At 47.4% G+C, this 21,842-nt stretch overlaps 1 protein-coding gene across 2 annotated transcripts in view; it reads right to left on the bottom strand.

Moving 5' to 3' along the window:
* The window catches only part of LIMS2 (LIM zinc finger domain containing 2), a 58,149-nt gene extending 42,616 nt beyond the window's left edge, over nt 1–15,533 (bottom strand). Inside the window, exon 1 of one of the 2 annotated variants that reach the window (XM_030575361.1) lies at nt 15,349–15,533. In XM_030575361.1, coding sequence (XP_030431221.1) covers nt 15,349–15,359 — 11 coding nt within the window. In that variant the 5' untranslated portion in view covers nt 15,360–15,533. Of the gene's footprint in view, nt 1–14,783; nt 14,975–15,348 lie in introns of those variants that run through there. The other variant, XM_030575363.1, reaches the window with a different exon arrangement.
* Between the last annotated feature and the right edge of the window lie 6,309 nt (nt 15,534–21,842).

Raw genomic sequence — 21,842 nt, 5'->3', positions numbered from 1 at the left:
TTCTCCTATACCTATATTAGCTTTGTACTGCTGACATGTTACAATTTCTGCCTCGTGAGAGCTATATTAATATAAGGAAAAAATGTAGAGTAAAAACAATACTATTGTAAAGTTTTTGGTTTTTTAAACCACAAAAGTCAGGCTTGAAAAATGTATTATTGCACATCTACTTGTCCAAAGACCATGCCTACTAGCCCAAGTGAAAAATACTTAGGCCTTCATCTAAACCACTCTAGCCATAACTCCTGCAATTTACAAGGATAACACTTGTGTACTGTATTTATATGTAACTTGTTACTTTGTGAAAATATATTAACTAGCAAAATGACTATCTTCTTACCCTTTCTGGCCTCAATTCACATTCTCTTTTATTTTCTATCATAGATCCCAGTGTATTTTTTCTGCATTGTTTCAGTGTCTGTCTCCTTTTCACCTTCTTCCCAACCAACTCCTTACATCCTTTTCCCTCTCCTTTTCTGTACACTGTAATCTCTATCCCCTACATTGTCTTCCCCACCTCCCAATCTCTCTTTCTTCTCTTTTCTAACTTCTCTTAGGATAAGTTAGAAAAGAGAAGTAGGGTTTCTATCAGCCTCTCTTACTTGCCCACACACCCCATCCATATCCTAATCACAGATACACACACTCACTCACCCCTACCCCTTTGAACATAAAGCTTGAAAAATTCACCAGATACTTAACAGCCAGAGGGCTAAAAGGCGGGGACTAAACTAAGATGAAGGACCCAACTGTCCAAGATTAGAATCCAGGCCACTAATGAACAACTGGGAAACAGAAGGTACTAAGACTGCTATAGGGTGCTGTCACTGGATTCTACTTGAGGCTCCATTTTATTCTTCACCGCCTAGTAAGTGTCTGATAAATCTGAAGCCTCAAACCACCTCCGGCTGCTGAAGGAGAGAATTCTCTCTCTTGCATACCACTGCCCTCTTCTCCAATGCAATAGCTCCAGTGTCCACCTCTGCTGCCTCTCAGAGCTCTCCCAAGCAGAGCCAACATAAAATTGACCTAATTCTTGCCAGTTTGACTAATACCACAGGGTGCTCGTTAACATCTGTGAAAACTGACACAGCTGTCCCCAGTTTTTACTCTGCAGAATAGGAAACCTCTGGGTGGAAGCACAAGTACTGGAGCCATCTGGCTACAGGCTACTGCAGAGCCTTAGTTTACCCTTGGTAAATTTACTTTACGAACAGGCAACCTAGAAGATTAGTTCTCTCTTTGATTGAAAGCTTAGATTCAGCAGAAGTCAAAGAGCTCATCCAGGAAAGCTGGAAAACTCCAAAGTTATTTAGAATCTGTAAAATCAATTGCCTCATTCTTAACAATGTATGTGGAGAAATGTGCCTGAAATCAAACAATGCTAAAATCTTTTCAGCATTTAAAACAACTACAGCATTTTACACTAGGTCCTTGTTCTAGCACAGTGCCTAAAACCCACACTATTAGCAATACTAGAAACATTGCTGGGTCTGAAGATCCCTGTATGTTGCTTCAAATGGGAAAGGTTCGCCATTGTTCATTTCCTGTTATTGTTACAAACTGATAGCTTCTGTGCCAGGAAAACCTTTTTCTTCATAAACTATCTGGAAATAAAAATACACTAATCTGAGCCTGTCTGCAGACACCGCCTGCTTCAAAAGAAATGTATGGAGCCTTAAGAAACATTCCAACAATCCCATTCCCTTTGTCTCAGAGACCTACCCAGGTATCCCAGCTGTTGCCCGTGTCTCGTCTTTCAGCAGTGACCCTGTGCCACTCAGCCGATCCTGCCGGCGTTGGTAAAGCTTAGAGGACGCCAGCCCCCGAAGTCTCATGGCAGCCATAGCACCCAATGCCACTGTGAAGGGGAGTGCAGAAAGACAACTGGAGAGAACAAAAGCACTGAAATTTCAGTGAGTCACTTTCCTTCTGGAAGTCTCCCTTAGTTCTCAGAAGTGCTAAATCAGGATAGACAGAATCCTGCCCAAGTGCTGCCTGTTACCCAAAATCTGCCATTCTGTTACAATTCTAACAAACCAGATTCTTTTGTTCCTGTATCCCACTGGTATGACCCACTGAAGCCAGTGGGTAGGATCGGCACCAGAGATTAATTCTGTGTCAGATTTGCACACAGAATCTACATATGATCCATTTTCCAAGAGATGAATTTAAAAATCTCATTCTTCAAGTAACTTATCCACTTAAACCAATAAAGCTCCTCAGTCAAACCAGAACAGAACAGTAGAAATGAAAAAGAGGTCAGTGATCTCCGAGCAAAGAACTCAGTCCTTTACTGCAGACTAATATCAGATCCTGGCTATTCTAAGTTGGTCCCCTGCAAGATGGTGCATCAAACAATATGAGGTATGCATGATGTTTACGATGTATATATGATGTTGCGATCAGCAGAACCCTTCACTCCATGTAGATAAAGCATACCCCCAACAGCGAAAGCATGAAGATTCTTGCTTTCCAGATACACTGTAGTCTGCAAGAGTTGCATTCCCTGCAAGATCAGGAAGCTGAGAAAAGGAACATACTTTACATTCCAACCTCCAGAGCACTCACTCCGCTGGGAACTGAGCAGGGTTTCAGCCAGGCGCCCACCCTTTACACCACTCCTGCCTCCCACCCTCTAGAGGAAGAGAGGATCACATTACACAAATGGGACTAAACATATTCTGACTACAAAAGTCAATTTCTTAAAGGAACAAAAGAACAGAGTAGAGGATGACAGGAACATCCAGGCTAGAATATCATCACATCAGAAGCAGCACAGTCCAAGAAAACAAATCCAAGGGCCATTATAATCTATGGTTTATTTATTTTACAATAAATTATGAAGGCAAAAATGGAATTTTCAAGGAAGTAATGAAATATTACATATATCATATCTACAGTCTGGCAAGCTCTAGAAATAATATAATGAGAGGAATGATTTGCACAACTGTTTAACAGGGAGTGACCAACAGTGGTCCCTTCTGACATTACAATTTATGAGATGTAGTTTATACTGGAATCCAAAAAAAACAGGCAGAGATGAAGAACATCATTGTTTCAAAGAGAAGAAAGCAGCAGCATCCTCACCTTCAGTTCCTCCTACCTTTCTTCACGTATTTCAGACTGCCTGCACCTACAGGTGATCCGGAAAGAATTTTTTTTTTAATTGCATTTGTGCTTTTTTTTAATATTATTTTACTTCTTTATGGTGTATAATGAGGACCTGATTCTTTTTAATTTTCAAAATGGCATTTTCTGCTTGCTTTTAAACTTTAGAAATATCAGGTATGCCAGCTCTGATTTCCTAGGAACATCTTCATCTTGGAGGATGTATATAGTTACAGCTCTTACCTTGAACTGGGGGTGAAAATGTCAATTACCAAATGTGTTCTTTTTTCAAAATGTTAAAACCCACTTAACTTTAAGACTAATCAACATATTTCAGAACAGTCTGACTAAAAATCCCTTCCAGTCTCATATGCTCAGCTTTCACACTGTCATAGTTCACTGGCACACCAGTCATCACAGTCTTTCACACTAGACGGAACCTGAACATCTAATATAAAAAACAAATGGCAGTGGGGGGGGAGAAGCTTTCAAAATGAACCAAACTATTATTTACATTAAAAAAAACCAAAAAACAAAAAAAAGCTTTAGGGCTCTCTTTATACCTCACAGGCTAAAAAGGGCTCCAGCTCAGTTCTCCACCATTCCCACATCTGCAGGTCACCTTCAAGAGACAGGACTGATGTCAAAACCTTATTAACAAATCACTGAGACAGCTGCCACACTTCTCTTAGGCATAGATGAGTAGCTCTAGCGTGACCAGATGTCCCGATTTTATAGGGACAGTGCTGATATTTGGGGCTTTTTCTTATATAGATGTCTATTACACCCCCCCACTCCGTCCCGATTTTTCATCCTTGTTCTCTGGTCACCCTAAGTAGCTCCCAAGAGAAGCAGCTCAATGATTGTCCAATAAATCTCTCAGGACTTTCCAGTGAGTTCAAATTTACTCAGCTAGCTTCAGAGGGCAGGTTTAAATAGAAAGATAAAAATAAGATTAAATTAAAAATGCATTTTTCAACCCAGAAGACCAAGAGTGGTTGTTCATAATTCAGACAGACAAGCTCTGCACTAGTGCTCTTGTTTGCAGTCACAACTCTTCTTGTAATTACTGAGGCCTTGTCTACGCTACAGAGTTGCAGCGCTGGTGAGGGGGTTACAGCGCTGCAACTTAGGATGTGTACACACCTGCACAGCACGGCCAGCGCTGCAACTCCCTGTTTGCAGCGCTGGCTGTACACCCGGTCGAGCCTCGGGTGTAGAGGATCCAGCGCTGGATCACCAGCACTGGTCATCAGGTGTAGACACTCACCAGCGTTTTTGTTGACCTCCGTGGCATAAGCAGGTATCCCAGCATACCTGAAGAAGCCTCTCTGGTAATCAAGCAAACTCCACTGCCCTGGGCTCACCTGACTCCTCCTTTAAATGCTCCAGGAATTTTAAAAATCACCTTCCTGTTTGCTCAGCCAGGTATGGAGTGCAATTAATCTATCAATCACTCAGCGACCATGCCTCCACGCACCAAACGAGCCCCAGCATGGACCAATGCAGAGCTGCAGGACCTCATTAGTGTTTGGGGAGAGGAGGCTGTGCAAACACAGCTGCGCTCCAGAAGGAGAAATTATGATACTTATGGGCAGATATCGCAGCCCTTGATGAGAAGGGGCCATGAACGGGATGCCTTGCAGTGCAGGGTAAAAATTAAAGAGCTGAGGAGTGCTTCCTGCAAAGCCCGTGAGGGAAATCGCCGCTCAGGAGCTGCCCCCACAACCTGCCGGTTTTACAAGGAGCTGGATGCCATACTTGGTTGTGACCCCACTGCAAATCCTAGGAGCACGACGGAGAGTTCAGAGCAGGGAGAAGTGGGGGAGTTTGTAGAGGACAGAGACAGTGAGGCTACTGGCGTGGAGGGAGACACCCCGGAGTCCCAGGACACATGCAGCCAGGAGCTCTTCTCAAGCCCGGAGGAGGCTAGCCAGTCGCAGCAGCTGGAAGTTGATGTTGAGGAGGAAACTGAGGATCGTGATAAGTAGATTTCTATGTTTTGGGAGAGGAGGATTTTGGTTATGGCTGCCTGCATGCATGCCTAAACGTGGAATAGCCCATTGATTTGCTCTATCACGTCTCTGTAATCTGCCTCGGTAATCTCTTGAAATGTTGCTGCAAGAGCGTTTGCAATATGCTTTCTCAAATTGATCGGGAGAGCCACCGTGGTCCCTGTCCCGGTCAGGCTAACTCGTCTGATCCACTGTGCAGCGAGGGGTGGGGGGACCATGGCTGCACACAGGCAAGCTGCATAGGGGCCAGGGCGGTATCCACATTCCTGTAGAAGACCCTCCCTCTCTTCCCAGGTAACACGCAGCAATGATATGTCTGGCAGTAGGAAACCCTGTGGAGAGTTTAGGGATAACTAAGTGCAGGGCGCCAGGTTTGCGTTTCCCCAGCCCATGGTGCTCTGTTTTTAACTCCCCCTTCCCAGCACGTAGGCAGCCATGCAGTGCGCTCCTGTGTTCCCGACCCCCCCATCCAAGCAGGCATCCAGCACCGCGGTGTGTTCCCGTGTTTCCCACCCCCCCTCCCAGCACGTAGGCAGCCACGCGCTGTGTTCCCGTGTTTCCCACCCCCCCCAGCACGTAGGCAGCCCCGCAGTGTGCTCCCGTGTTCCCCACCCCCCCTCCAAGCAGACATCCAGCCCCGCGGTGTGCTCCCGTGTTCCCCACCCCCCCATCCAAGCAGGCATCCAGCAGCGCGGTGTGTTCCCGCGTTCCCCACCCCCCTTCCAAGCAGGCATCCAGCCCCGCGGTGTGTTCCCGTGTTCCCCCCCCCCTCCAAGCAGGCATCCAGCCCCGCGTTTCTTCACCCCCCCCGTCACCAGCAGGATGGCGTGAACGCGGACCAAAGAAACCCCCCCCCCAAGCAGCTAGCTCACCACCTTCCTGTTCACTACTGTCCCCTCTTCAGGACACCAGCTACCTCCTGTACCCATTGCTGATAAACCCCAGTGACCCACTGGTCAATTCCCACTCCCAAGGGGAAATCGGGGCAAAACCACTCACCCCATTGCTCGCCATGACTTTTAGCTTGCCTGCCCTCTCTGTGTTATGTGAGGTATGTGAGAAGGATGCTACCAAAAGTCTAAAAAGTCCTTCACCAAGTGATAATAAACAATGTAGCCTCTGTGTATTACATGGTTCTATCTCTCTTTTTTCTAGTGACCTTGACTGCTGCAGCCGGATCACCGGCCTCACGTAGGTTGCAGAACTTGAGACGGAATCCTAGAGAATCAAAAGAGGAATTGATAAAATCTGTTATGAGCCACTACAACAGAGAAAGTAGGAAGACAGAGGAATGGCGAGAGAAGACCTATGAATGGAGAAAGAGTGTACATGAATGGAGGCAAACAGAAAGTAGGAGAAAGGAATTGTCTGCCAAAAAAACCACAAAGCAGATGATAAGCCTCCTGTCTCGCCAAACTGAGTCTTTCGAGTCTCTTGTAGCCATGCAGACAAATATGTACCGTGGTAACCCACAGCCCTCCCAAAGCCCTCTTCCTTGTTCCCCAGTATTTCCACAAAACAACTTTCTCCAGCAGCCAGTTCCGTATTATCCCCAGCTGCCCCCAACACCTGTAAGATCACCTACCAGCCCTGATAACTATAATTCTTACCCTGTTCACTCCACCCCAATTATTCTGCAGCATAGTAATCCTGAAGTGCAGCAGACAGTGAATATTGATCAAAATAGGACATATTAAAACCTGTAAATGTACAGTCCACCACCCCTACCCCCTTGCCTGTTATGTACTGTATGTTGAATAAAGTTTTTTTTTTCTATTTCTTTCACTACGTTTTATTGTTGCTGGAAGTGGTAAATATTACACACCAAGGTAAAGCAAAGCACATCAAATGCATCAAACATTACTGCTGGCTCTCAGCATCAAATTGCTCCCTTAAAGCATCCCTAATCCTTGAAGCCCTTTCCTGGGCCTCCCTATTAGCCCTGCTCTCTGGCTGAGCAAACTCATCCTCCAGGCGTCGAACCTCGGAGGTCCATTCCTCACTGAATCTTTCACCCTTCCCTTCACAAATATTATGGAGGGTACAGCACGCGGATATAACAGCGGTGATGCTGCTTTCCACCAAATCTAGCTTCCCATAAAGACAGCGCCAGCGAGCTTTCAAACGGCCAAAAGCACACTCCACAGTCATTCTGCACCGGCTGAGCCTGTAGTTGAACCGGTCCTTGCTCCTGTCAAGCTTCCCTGTATACGGTTTCATGAGCCATGGCATTAAGGGGTAAGCGAGGTCTCCAAGGATCACAGTGGGCATTTCGACGTCCCCTGCTGTGATCTTGCAGTCTGGGAAAAAAGTCCCAGCCCTCAGCCTCCTGAACAGGGCACTGTTCCAAAATATGCATGCATTGTGCACCTTTCCAGGCCATCCTGAGTAAATGTCAGTGAAACGCCCACGGTGATCCACAAGCACTTGCAGAACCACGGAGAAATACCCCTTGCGATTAACGTACTCTGATGCCAGGTGGGGTGGTGACCGAATAGGAATATGCGTCCCATCTATTGCCCCTCCACAGTTAGAGAACCCCATTTCTGCAAAGCCATCCACAATGTCCTGCACGTTCCCAAGAGTCACGGTTCTTCTTAGCAGGGTGCGATTAATGGCTGTGCAAACTTGCATCAGCACCATTCCAACGGTAGACTGTCCCACTCCAAACTGGTTCGCCACCGATCTGAAGCAGTCTGGAGTTGCCAGCTTCCAGATTGCAATAGCCACTCGCTTCTCCACTGGCAGGGCAGCTCTCAATCTTGTGTCCCTGCGCCGCAGGGTAGGGGCGAGCTCAGCACACAGTGCCATGAAAGTGGCTTTTCTCATCCGAAAGTTCTGCAGCCACTGCTCGTCATCCCAGGATTGCAGGACGATTTGATCCCACCACTGAGTGCTGGTTTCCCGAGCCCAAACGCGCCGGTCCACGGAGCTGAGCACGTCTGTTACTGCTACAAGCAATTTACTGTCTTCACAGTGAGGCGATTCAATATCATCGTCTGACTCCTCACTCTCACTGTCACTCTCATTTTGCAGCTGAAGGAATAGCTCCACTGCCAAGCGCGATGTGCTGGCAACATTCATCAATAAGGTCGTCAGCTGCTCAGGATCCATTTATAACAAAAATCGCAGAAAATGTGCTGTACAATCACAATGCTGCCACACTGCTCGGAATGTGTACCAAAGCACCACGGGGCGTTGGAACAGGAAGCAGAAAGACAATCACACTTCCTTCCCCTTCCCACAAGTCACAGCGCCGAAATGGGACGAGGTGCTCTGTGGGATAGCTGCCCACAATGCACCACTCCCAACAGCGCTGCAAGTACTGTTAAATGTGGCCACACTGCAGCGCTGGTTGCTGTAAGTGTGGCCACTCTGCAGCGCTGGCCCTATACAGCTGTTCTAACACAGCTGTAACTACCAGCGCTGCAAAAGCGTAAGTGTAGACATACCCTGAGACTTGCTTTACGCTACTAACTTATGTCAGTATAACTATGTCGCACAGGGGTGTGGAAAATCCATACCTCTGAGAAGTGTAATTAAACTGATATAACCCCCAGGGTAGACAGTGCTATGTCAAGGTGAGGGCGTCTCCCATTGATATAGCTTCCGCCTCTCAGGTAGGTGGAGTACCTACACCAATGGGAGCAGCTCTTCCATCCGCATAGGTAACATCTTCACTGCTGCTACAGTGCTGTAAGTGTAGACGAGTCCTGACATTTGTACTCCATATTCGCCATCACACTCCAACTCATTTTACTTGCAATTACTTCATAAAGAGAATCACCATAAAGAGAATCACATGCATAGTAATATCCCCTTTCCTTGTTAATAAAAAGCTTGTGGACAGATGGTTGCTTAAAATACACTTCATTATACTTTATATGTACGTAGCATATTTCACCCGAGATTCTCAAATTGCTTTACAAGTTTTAATTATGAGATTTCGTGTTGCTTTAAACAAACTAAGCTAGAAAGAAAATAGGTTTCTCCAATCTTTCTCCGTTCTAGTATCTTAGGATGTTACTTGTAACAGTAGCTGGTATTTTCAGCCAGAAGCAATTTTTAATATGACTGTATCCTTTTAAACTTCACACTGTTTACAGATCAGAATTTGTGAACAAATCTGACTGCCACTGATTAACTCACGGGTCAGCAACCTTTCAGAAGTGGTGTGCCAAGTCTTCGTTTATTCACTTTAATTTAAGGTTTTGCATGCCAATAATGCATTTTAAAACTTTTTAGGTCTCTTTCTGTAAGTCTATAATATATAACTAAACTATTGTGGTATGTAAAGTAAATAAGGTTTCAGAATGTATAAGAATGTTTAATTTAAAATTAAATTAAAATGCAGAGCCCCCCAGACTGATGGCCAGGACCTGGGCAGTGTGAGTGCCACTGAAAATCAGCTTGCGTGCTGCCTTTGGCACATGTGCCATAGGTTGCCTACCCCTGGATTAACTAAATGACTCCACTTCTCAGTGTTGTGGTTTAGTAATCTATAAAATGATATGGCAACTAATTATGATTATATTCATTTTTACAGATTAGTAAACCAAGGCAATGAGAAATGGAGTCATTTAGTTAATCAGTGGCAGTCAAGATTATTATTCACGTATTCCAATTTACCCACCCCAGTTATCTTTTTTCCTCTCATGACATCAAATCCCAAAAATCTTTTGCATTCCCTGTTTCAGCCCAGGCCCTCCCACACTGTGATAAATAATAAATGTAATATTTATAAATGCATTCTTCAATATACAACCAAAGCAGTCATTTACATTGATACTTTCACATTAAAAACCACACTTATTTATATTACTGAAACATGTAAGAGGTCCTATCATAAACCAGGACTCTACTGTGCTAGGCACTGTACAAACGAAGACTGTCCCTGCTCCAAAGAGATTACAGTTTAAGTACCATGTATACATTCTTATTGTAATTTTAATTAATTGGACATTCCCCTCATGCTACCCCTCACTGGGTAATTAAATAAGCCTAATTACTGTAGCTAATTACATTCAGAAAGTTATCTTTGCTACTACAAGGGCTAGAATCATTTTTTTCAATGAAAATTAAGTTCCTGTTTTTTTCCTTCTGCAGTGCTTTCTTTTCTATCTGTCTTGGGTATTGATATAGCACTGATAATCATGGAACCTAGCAGCAGGTTCTTTTCTCCCTATCTTTCTTTCCACTGCGTCAGCACTACCTCTTTCTCAGTCTGTTTAATTTCCTCTTTCTTCCAGTGTCACAGAACAAGATCATGCAATTTTTAAACCAAAAAGCTATTAATGGTATTTTCCTAGCTCCAGGTGTGTCCACATTGATCAGTATTATGCAGAAACTCAATTTTGGAACAGCTCATCTTGTTCTACAGTACTGGAATCCCAACAGCTCGAGAACTGAAAAAGATTGTAACTCATCAGTACTGTATATTCCAAAGAGACTAACTACTATTTTGCAAATGTCATACAACACTTTGCCTTCATTAGTAATACAATGTAGAGCAGAGGTTCTCAAACTGGGGGCGCAGCATGGAATGTATTCTGGGGGTGTATGAGAAACTTTGCGGGGAATAAACAAACAAAAAACTTACGGCACACGTTCAGAGCTGGGCAGCTGAATCTCTGAAGGCAGCCACCTAGTTCTGAAGGTGACACCGCCACCAGCAGCAGAGAAATAGGGGGTCAATACCATACCATGCCACTCTTACTTCTGTGCTGCTGCTTGTGGCAGCACTGCCTTCAGAGGAGAGCACCCAGCCAGCAGCCACCACTCTCTACTCTGCCTTCAGAGCTGGGCAGCAAGAGAGCAGCAGCAGCTGGCTGGGCACCAAGGTGAGGGAAAACTACTACAGACACAAAGAAATGGGGGCATGATCAAATAAGTTTGAAAACCACTAGTCTAGAGCCAGGGCTGTGAAGTTGTTTGCTGAGGTTGGAACTCTTTCTGTAGAATCTAAGGGCCCAATCCTACCAGGCACTGTGCTCACCCAGGACTCAGTAATGCAAGGAGATGAGCAGACCTACTAACCTCTCACATGTTTAAAGTTAAGCTTATTCACTTCGCTGGACTGGAGATGGAATGCTCAGCACATTGCAGGAACAAGTCCCAACTTAATTATTCTTTTACAGAGAAAAAAACCCAGTTAACACAGAACCATAATGTTTGTCTTTGAGAATTCCCACAAAAGAATGAGCAACTGTTCTATGGCAGAGGAAGCAATGGAAGCCATGAAGTTATACATTTTCATAATTGACAAGTTTTCTAGGTAAATTTTTTTCAAAACATGTCTGTGCATTTCACTATTTGGAGGTTTATGCCAAAACCCACTCTATATAAGAAATCCAAGAAATTAGCCATTTGTATTATCTTTGAGAGGGGAAGAAGTTAAAAATCCTACATTATTTTAGGGAACTACACACATTACAGTGGCTTGTGTACTCTGGAATGTTCCACAAAGCCTTATGTTCTATGTCATATCACGGCACTGAAAACGCTGATGCCTTAAAAGGCAGGGCTCTGAATATGCACAAAATAATGGCACAAAAGGGTTTAATTAATTTATTACCATGATCACTGGATTCGGCAAACTGGATAGGATGGGCAGGGCCACCTAGAGCAGAGGTTCTCAGGACAAATTTTTTGGTGGCCTTGGAGCACAGACACCAACTCTTGCTGGTGGCTGCTCTCATATTTTTCCCTAAAATCGTTAATTAGCTTTAGGAAAAACTAATAAATATGCACATATACACGTCCAAATCATTGTAATTTATTTATTGCTAGTTAGTCTGTTGTGAAAAGTGATATTAACAAACATGCAAGTATCACTTTTCACAGCAGACTTACTCAGCCCCGCCAAATCTAGGGACAAATTAAGCTCTGGATGGGGAGGTGGGGTCAGAGGAGGCAGCAGGGGCCAGGGGCAATGGGGGTTGGTGGGTGGAGAGCTGAGGAGCAATGGGGGGGTGAAGCCTGAGGCCCTATGGCCAGAGTCTGAGGTCTGCCGCCACACAGCCAGAGTCTAGAGTTGGAGCCCAAAGTCCCTCGGCCAGAAACTGCTGCAAGGATCAAAGCCTGAGCCCCACTGTCCTGGGAAAGTGGGGAATTCACTGGCTGACTGCTCCTCCAGTGTGGTGCCCCAGGTGTCTCCAGATAGGGGCAGAGCCCAACCCCTGCTGGCAGTCCCAGCAATCAACAGGGCCACCCAGAGGATTCAGGAGGCTTGGGGCAGGGCCGGGTCTTCAGGGGCAATTCAGCAGCGGGTCCCTCTTAGAGGGAAGGACCCGCGGCCAAATTGCCGCCAAAGAATGAAGTGGCGGCGGTAGACCAGCCTAAGTGCCGCTGATCGTGGCTTTTTTTTTTTCCTGCCGCTTCCGGCGCTTGTAATCACCAGGCCATGTCCCGAGGCTAGAAACCATATAACTTACTATCTGATCTCTTTGTCCTTACACTTAGAAACAGAAGATTAGAAAGCAGAAACTACTTCTCCAAAGCTCAGAGAAAGCAGGCAGACAGACAAAGACCTCAGACACAAAATTCCCTCCACCCAAAGTTGAAAAAATCCGGTTTCCTGATTGGTCCTCTGGTCAGGTGCTTCAGGTGAAAGAGACATTAACCCTTAGCTATCTGTTTATGACAGCTTCGGCAGCACTTCAGCAGCAGGTCCTTCACTCACTCCGAGTCTTTTGCTGCACTGAAGGACCCGCCACCAAAGACCCAGAGCCAGTTAAAGGCCTGCCGCGGAAATGCCTCTGAAAACCTGGAGCGGCTTGCAGGGCCCCTGCAGGGCCTGGGGCAAATTGCCCCACTTGCTCCCACCCCCAGGCGGCCCTGACAATCAACATCAAGGCAGTCTGTTCAGGAGCAACAAAGAGAGGGAAGAGCCACTATTTTGCCACCCACTCCCACCCCAGAAGGCCATGGCCACAAGAAAAGCCCCTGGTGGCCGCATTTGAGAAACGCTGAAGAGTATGGCACTCCCCAGGTAACTCAAAAAAGAAACCCACAGTTTTTTCAAATAGCACAAAGTAACTTCCCTTGCCCCTAAACTTGAATGATCCTTGCTTCACATGGAACATATCATTTTAAACATTATCACACACTGTACCTATATGACACAATCAGATTGGTTCATAGTCTAAATTCTTCCCAGATTTACCTCCTCTCTCCCCAGTGCCATTCAGTAGCTGGACAGACGCTCACCAACAGTGACAGAATTTCTAGCACTTTGAGCTTAATCCTCTCCTAAGGGAGTGGAATATATGCACAACATGTCTGTGGTATATTCACAAGTTACAAGAGCCAACACTGCGCCCTTGAGGTAGCAGCAGCTGAGGTTCTGATACAAAAAAAAAAAAATCCCATTCTGTAACAGACTGGAGGAGGGATAATATATATGCACCAAATACTCCCACGTATCCACATCAGTCTATCATCATCCACTCTACAAACTATGAACATTTACCCACATTTTAGATATGAGCATGTGATAATTATTTACAATATTATTCTTTCCAGTAACTCCACAATGGGCTAGGTACTGAACAAATCACAGAAGACACAGTCCAAGTTTACACTCACGTCTTTTTCTACTTTTTGTACATCTCTATCCCGATATAACACTGTCCTCCGGAGCCAAAATATTTTTACCGTGTTATAGGTGAAACCACGTTATATCGAACTTGCTTTGATCTGCTGGAGTGCACAGCCCTGCCCCCCCGGAGCACTGCTTTACCACATTATATCCAAATTCATGTTATATCAGGTCGCATTATATTGGGGTAGAGGTGTACTTAAAAAATAAATTCCCCAGACTCTCTTAACTGTTTTTAGCTGTGAAAACAAGTGGTGCTTAAAAACGACTGCATTATAGTAAGGCTAAGGACACTAGGATTCAGTAGGAGAGAATTCCCACAATGCACTATTTTAGAAGTTCATACTCATATTTAATGCTTTTCACCTTCAAAACACTTTACGAACATCAGTTAACTCTCACAATACTCCTTTAAAATAAGTTCTTCATTTTACAGAGGAGAAAATGCAGATCAGCTACATAACTTGCCTAAATCCTCCCAAAATGTTAGCACTAGGATTAGAACTACCAAGCGCTCAGATTCTCAATTCACTTACACTAGTACAAATTTGTAGTAACTCTGCTGAGTCACTGGTATCAATCTGCTGAAAGTGAGAGGGGAACAGGGCTCAAGATGTTCATCTGTCAGTTCTGCACTCAGAACACCTACCTCCAAGACTCAGGGCCAACTGGGCAGGGTCAGCTGCCCAGACTCAGAGCAGAAGGAAAGAGAATTATATGTATAAATAAGTAACAACTGTGAATTACATAGCTGCAATTCAATCTCAAACTTCATAAACTGTGAGAGTAAAGCTCACGTCACCACGGCCCCACCCTGGAATTAAAGCTGGCTTTAGTTTAGACACTGGGGAAGTACTGCGCACTTTACAAATATAAACACAAACCATCATCATCATCATCTCCCTTTCTTGCCCAACTCTTCCAAATCCTGCACTTCTCTCCTCCTATCCCTGCCCTCTTTCCCCACCCACAGGGCATATTTAAGATCTTTGGTCCCATGAGCACACGGTACAGGGGTTGCTGTATTGTCTTCTCCCGTTTCTGAATAAGGCTCTCACCAAATGACACGCACAATACTCCAAACGGGGCGGCCGTTTGCAAGAAGACAGAAAGGTGCTGGGCTCCTCTACCCCTGAGTTTGGCCCCTCACCACCAAGCGCAGCCCTTGTACATCCCTCGGGTGTGCGCAGGCTGCGCTGCATGGGTCCTGCCGGCCCGGCCGCCAGAGCCCCCCAGGAACGCAAACGGCCCCCCCGCCCCCGGGAAACAGCCCAGCCCGCCGCGGGGCCGCTCGCAACGCCTTGACACAGGTGTAGCGCCGCTGACTTCAGCGCAGCTACTCCGGAATGACCTTGAGGGCAGGGCGGGAAGTCGGGCCCGGGCTGGGCAGCTGCGGGGCAGAGGGCGGCGAGCCAGGGCGCCCTCCGGAGCCTTCCGCCGGAGGGCGGCCCCGCGGGGAGCAGCGGGTCCCAGGCAGGGGGCTCCCACAGCCGCTGCACTCGGGGCCCGGCCCGGTCGCAGAGCCCCAGCCAGGCCGAGTGCTGCACACGGCTCCCCCGCCGCCCTCGGGTCCGCCCAGGGCGAGTGACCCCATCCCGGGGGGCGCGCCCCGCTCTCCGTTACCTGCCCGTCATGGCGGCTCCTGGCCCGGCCCGGGCTCCCAGGGGCTCGGACGGGACTCAGCGCCGGACACCGACCGCAGAACGAGCGAGAGCCGGCGGCCAGTCCTGGAGAGAAACCCCGCCCTGTCCGGCAGCGACCTCCCTCTGCCCGTCCTGTAGCCCCCTGTGGGCGGGAGCCGCCGCCCCGCTGGCTGCGGGCGGCCCCCCAGCTCCGCACATACATTTCCTATAAAGGGAATGAAACGAGAACTGAGGAGACGGCGGGGCTGGACCCGCCTCCGCCACGACAGGAGAAGGGGAGACACCGTCCAGGAACCGAACCATCCTCTGGGAGACACCCCCAGGGATCAACACACACTCACACCCCGGAGAGAAGGGGAGACACCCCCCCAGGATTACTCCCCTCCAGGAGAAGGGGAGACACGGTCCAGGAACAAAACCATCCCCAGGGATCAACCTCCCTCCTCAGAAGACATCCCCAGAAACCAGGCCACCCCCTGGGAACAACAGCCCCCTGAGAGGCACCTTCCAGAAACCAAACCACCCTCAGGGTCAGGGATTAACCATCCCCTCCCCCTGGGAGACACCCCCAGGAACCAGTCCACTCCCCAGGATTCCCCCCCCTGGGGAGAAGAGGAGACACCCCGAGGACCAGCCCACCCCCCCCAGGAGGAGACACACTCTCCAGGAACAAAACCACCTTAAGGGATCAATCCCTCCCTCCAGGGAGAAGAAGAGACACCCCCCAGGAGCCAGCCCATCCCCCAGAATCACCCCCCTTCAGGGAAATGAGGAGATGCACCTCAGGAACCAGCCCACCTCCTGGGATCAAACCTCCCCCCAGGGAGCATAGGTGACACCCTCTAGGAACCAAACCACTCCCAGGGATCAACCCCCATCCCTCCTGGGAGACATCCCCAGGAACCAGCCCACACCCAGAGAACAACATCCCCCTACGCCCCAGAGGACATTCCCCTGGAATCAAACCACCCTCAGGGATCAACCCTCTCCCAGGAGATACCCCCAAGAACCAGCCCATCCCCTACGAACAACCCCCTCCCCTGGGAGACACCATCCAGGAACCAGACCACCCTCATGGATCTATATCCCCCCCCCACCTCAGGGAGACACCCCCAGGAACCTGCCCACAACCCCGGAACAACACCGCTCCAGGAAACACTCCCAAGAACCAGCCCAGCCCCAGAGAGACACCCCCAGGAACCAGCCCTTCCCCAGGGATCAACTCCCCCAGGGAGAGACACCCCAGGAACCAGCCTACCCCCAGGGATCAACCTCCACCCTGGGGAGAAGGGGAGGCACCCACCAAAGATCAATCCACCCCCAGGAAACCACACCCCTCCAGATACACCCAGGAATCAAACCCCGCTCCTGTGAGGGGAGAAGAAGACACAGACACACTTCTAGAATCATACCCTCCCCCATGAGGGGAGAAACTGGGAACACAAAAACACAGCCAGCCCCAGGGATCAAACTGGTCCCCTGTCCCCCCTCAGTTAGCGGAGAGGTGAGGAGAGTTCTTTCACCAGTCCCTGGGGGAACAGCAGCTCCCAGAGCCAATTCCATGCAGCCTGATCAGAGCTCCATGGCCAGGGAAATATAGGCCACATCTTGGGGGGTCTTCTGTCACACCTCAAGGACCCATGGGAATCCCATAGGGAGGGCAGACCAGCACTGTATGTGGCTAACACTATTGCAAGCATCGCAAAGCATGCTGAGAAGGATTAAAGGTGTGACTGAAGAGTAGAAGATTCCTTGAAGATGGTGAGAGCCCAAGAGGGGGAATGAAGGAAGAGAGCAGAGAACGGGTTAACTCGGCACTTTAGCTAGCTCCATGTGGAGATAAGATACTGGCCCCAGCTCAAGGTCATGGGCTCGACAAGAAATCTACAGCTGCCCAGTCATGAGAAGAGGAGAACTAAGTGAAGCACAGCTGCAAAGACAGCAGTGAAAACAGAGTGAATGAGGCAGTGACGGTGAAAGCCAACAGAAGGGAAAACATTCTCCAGAGCCGGCCGAGAACACCACAGCAAGCTGATTGGGACTGGTACAAAGAGTACCAGGCACAGAGAGCCCTGGACGACGACACCCCCAAGGAACCCAGGACTTAAAAACCCTCCCGAGAACTGGAGCAATTTGGAGATTACAGTGGATTCCCTGGACAACCTGGACCCAGGGCAAGAACTCCCATCCACCTCACCCCCTCTTCTCACGTTACACCCAGGCCTGGCCAGTCTTGGGTAGTGCGTGTGTATGAAAGCGGGTTAGGGCTTGGGGCTCTAATGCTTGCTTTCTTCCCCTGAGTGACATGGGAGCATTCCCAGCACTCTCTGCTGTATTTTATTACTTTATTAATAAAGCTTTAAAATTTAAACACTTGATATGTTACGTCATTTCCTCCCCAAATGATCCTGCGGCTTCAGCCTGATCACCTGACGCTCCAGGCAGATTCATAACAAAAATCTGTCACACATCCCATCCCATGCACCCAAGGGTGCTAAGCACAGAATTACAGTTCCCAAACTATGCTCTATGCCTATCATATCCACTTAGCGGCTGAAGAGCTCTTCCTGGGGTCCATGCACAGAAAGGGTTTGAGAACCTAGCGGAAGGAAGTTGATGTGTGAATCTGTGAAAAGATTTTGCCCTTCCAGAACTAAAAAGTTTGAAAACAGGCGGAGTCCATCAGATGCCATAATCCCAGCTTCTCTCCTCCAAGAAGTAACCCATTTCCCAAAGTCAACTGATGCTGTACAAAGAGAATTGCTATGCTGACATGGGTAATGACAGAGGCTCCCCTCCAAAGTTGCAAGTTAATTGCAGGTCTCCTGACTCCATCTAGCAACTTTGAGACTCTAACTGTGGAAAATGCTGATTTGATAGCATTTTACACTCACTTTCCATAGGTGTAAGTGACTCTGGACACTGTTTTCCCCAGGAATTAAAATTAGAAGGCATGTTCAAATTTACAGGGAAGGTTGGAAAATTACTAAATTAACACTGCATATAACTAGTTGACCACTGGGAGGAGGGAGGAGGGAGTTCAGAGGGGTGTAAAGAAATCAGATCCACAAGATAAAGAGGAGACTGAAGGCATGTCTACACTACAAAATTATGTTGACCTAAGTAATGCTGACATACAGCTGATGCAGTAATTAAATCACTTTTACATGTCCACCCTATGCTCCTTGTATCAGCAGTGCACATCCTCACTAGCAGTGGTTGCATTGATGGAGAGAACAGTGCATTGTGGTTAGCTATTTCCTTGTGCAGCTCACCACCATCTAGAGCAGGGTGTTTTGGGAAGGTTTTGCAATGCCTCATGGGCAAAGGGATGACTGGGAACATGATTTCAATGTCCCATAATGCAGTGTTCTCCATCCCATAATTTTATCTGCATTCCATAACATTTTGCACATCTTTTCAAAATACCTGCAAACCTGTGTGTCCCTCCTAGCTGTCCGCATCTGTGTCAGAAGCATGGATCCTGCACAACTCTGCACTATTGAGATGAGTGTTGCACGCACACGGCACCTGATCCTGTAGTATTTTTGTGGAGCCATGGGCAACATAACAATTTCTTAGAGACTAGATTGCTGTGAAACATAAAAAGAAATTATTAAAAGTTGTTGCCATTTGTGGAGCAGCTGGAGACAATGGGGCTCTGGTTCTTCACCCAAGAAACAAGCACTGACTGGTAGGACCACATTATTATGAAGGTATGGGATGATGAGCAGTGGCTATAGAACTTTCGGATGTACAAAGCCACATTTCTGGATGTGTGTGCGGAGCTGTCCCCAGCCCTCCAGTGCAGTGACACCAAAATGAGAGCTGCACTGACAATGGAGAAGTGAGTGTCAATTGCTCTGTGGAAGCTTGCAATGCCAGATTCCCAACTCATCAGTCAGGAATAAATCTGGAGTTGGAAAATCCACATAGGGGCTGTTGTGATGCAAGTGTGGAGTGTCATTAATCACGTCCTGTTCTGAAGGACTGTGACTCTGGGCAATGTGCAGGACACAGTGGATGTTTTGCAGCAATGGTGTTCCCAAACTGCGGTGGGGCGATAGATGGCACCCATATCCCTATTTTAGCACCAAACTACCTTCCCACAGAGTACATCAACAGAAAGGGCTACTCTTCTATGGTCGTACAAGCACTGGTGCATCACCAGGGGGACATTTTACTGACCTCTATGTGGGCTGGTCAAGAAAGACACATGACAAGCATATCTTTATATGTTCAGAAAGCTGCAAGCAGGGATTTTCTTTCCAGGCTGGTGGATTACCATTGGGGACATTGAAATGCCAACAGTGATCCTGGGAGACCCAGCTTACCTTACTCCCATGGCTCATGAAGCCATACTCCGGCCACGTCAACAGCACCAAGGAGCATTTAAACTACAGGCTCAACAGATGCAGAATGACAGTTGAATGTGCCTTTGGCTGTTTGAAAGGTCACTGGTGCTGTGTATTCAAAAGATTGGACCTCAGTGAAAAATATCCCAATGGTTAGAGCTGCTTGCTGTGTCCTGCATAATATATGTGAAGCAAAGGGGGAAGAATTTCTGCTGGGGTGGAGGTGAACCAACTGTCTGCTGATATTGAGCAGCTGGACACTTGGGCTATAAGAAGAGCTCAATACAGAGCTAAATGGCTCAGGGCGGCTTTGAAAGACCATTTCAATAGTGAGTCACAGTGATTTGTGTTTCTGTAACGTACCTGGCATTGCTCTTTTGCACTCTGGTATGAACTTTGTAAAGAGTGCTCTGTGTGTAGTAATATAACATTGCAAATGCACCATTGCTGTTATCTGTGAATAGTGTCAGCCCCAGCCTGCATATGTTGTGACTATTAAAGATTAATTAAGTTTCCAGAAATGGACTTTGATTCCAAATCCATGCAGATAGACCATTTATAACCGAATAAAACATAATAAATAAAGGGAAAAGAACTTTTGATGGGGAAAGAACAGTCATTTTTATTTCAGAAACATACATCAAACGTGTCTTCCACGGTATGTGCGGCTGTGATTGTCTGTACTCTCCCCTAGGGTGGCATGGTAGTGGTCATGCAGCAACCCAGAATGTCATGTGGAATGCGGCCGGGAGGGGGATGTAGGGAGGTGCAGTTCTTTATGTGCCTCAGAGGGAAGCAAGCATGGGACTTTTGAACCTGAAGGTCAACAAGAGTCTGAGGCAGATCTGTTTGCTGCCTGAGAGGTGCTAGCATCTTGTGTTGTACGTCCCCATCCTTTTCCTGCAGCTTTCTCCTCTCTGCTCTATCCCTGCCCATGCTGTTCGCGAGGATGATCTTCCAAGCCCTGTGGCTTGATATCCAAAGCAGCAAAGGCTTGCAGGATCTCTTGAAACTTGTCACCCCACATCCTCTTCCTGCTCCTCCTTATCTATCTGAGTTGCTCTGCTGGTGTGGATGGAGAGACCCTAAGGCCACATTTCCAGTTGCAAAAGATACAGTGCACAGAGGTACTATTGTGGTTGTATTCACGAGATAAATCGAAACTTGGTGTTCTGAACTCACTCCTCTTTATCCACACAAATTGCAAGCACTACATTCTCACTTCTCCTTGGGATTCATTGAGCATGGTGATAGTTCAGTCATGGTGAGCATGGCCCTGGGTGGCTGGGGGTGTTGGGGAAATAAGAGGAATCGCTCACAGGCATGAGTATATGCAGGAGGGCAATTGAATGGAATACTGGCACTGTTTCTCATAGACACTGGTGATTTTAGCTGATATCTCACTCCTGAAGGTAACAGAGGCTGAAGGGAAACAGCTCCTGCAGCATCCAGCTTTAGACTGGGGACATATGCTGCTAGCCTGTGTGCTGCAATGGTGCGTGTTGAAGTAATTGGGTGGAACAGGAAAATGTTGTACTACAGTGGAAGAAATAAGGCAGCCCTCCGCAGAAACCTTTGACAGAGGATTGCAGACTACTTCCACGAAAGTTTCCTCAAGATCTCTATGCAGGATTCATGGGATATCCCGGTACACATAAACAAACTGTTCCACAGGGCCCCCTCTGCCTAGCTGAACAGGTGAATGAGAAGCAGACAGCAACTCTTCCTCTGTTGGTTATTTCACTACCTTTTCTAGCATAAGTAAAAAAGAATAAATCAACAGATGTGTCCTGCTACTTTGGGGGTTCCACCCCTGCAATTTCAAAGCAAACAGCGCACTTACTACAGTTCCTTCCCCTGCATCATGCTCACCCGTGCTGGACTGTAGGGACTGTCTGGACTACCCAGAACTCAAAAACAGGTCCTGGCTTGCTGCGCCACTGGATCCCCCCAGTCACCTGTTCCCCATACTCCTCCCCCTCTTCCTCCTCCTCCTCCTTGCTGTTCACGGTGGGAGGCCTGTGACTCAGGCACCTCCAAAGTATCTACAGGGCTCTTGGGAATGCCTCCAAGGACGGCATGCAGTTCTCTGTCAAAACAGCAGCTCCACAACAGAGTG

This window comes from Gopherus evgoodei, chromosome 9, assembly GCF_007399415.2.
Source record: "Gopherus evgoodei ecotype Sinaloan lineage chromosome 9, rGopEvg1_v1.p, whole genome shotgun sequence".
NCBI classification, from domain to species: domain Eukaryota; kingdom Metazoa; phylum Chordata; order Testudines; family Testudinidae; genus Gopherus; species Gopherus evgoodei.
Note: the sequence above shows the minus strand (reverse complement) of the source record. Positions and strands in the feature narration are given on the sequence as shown.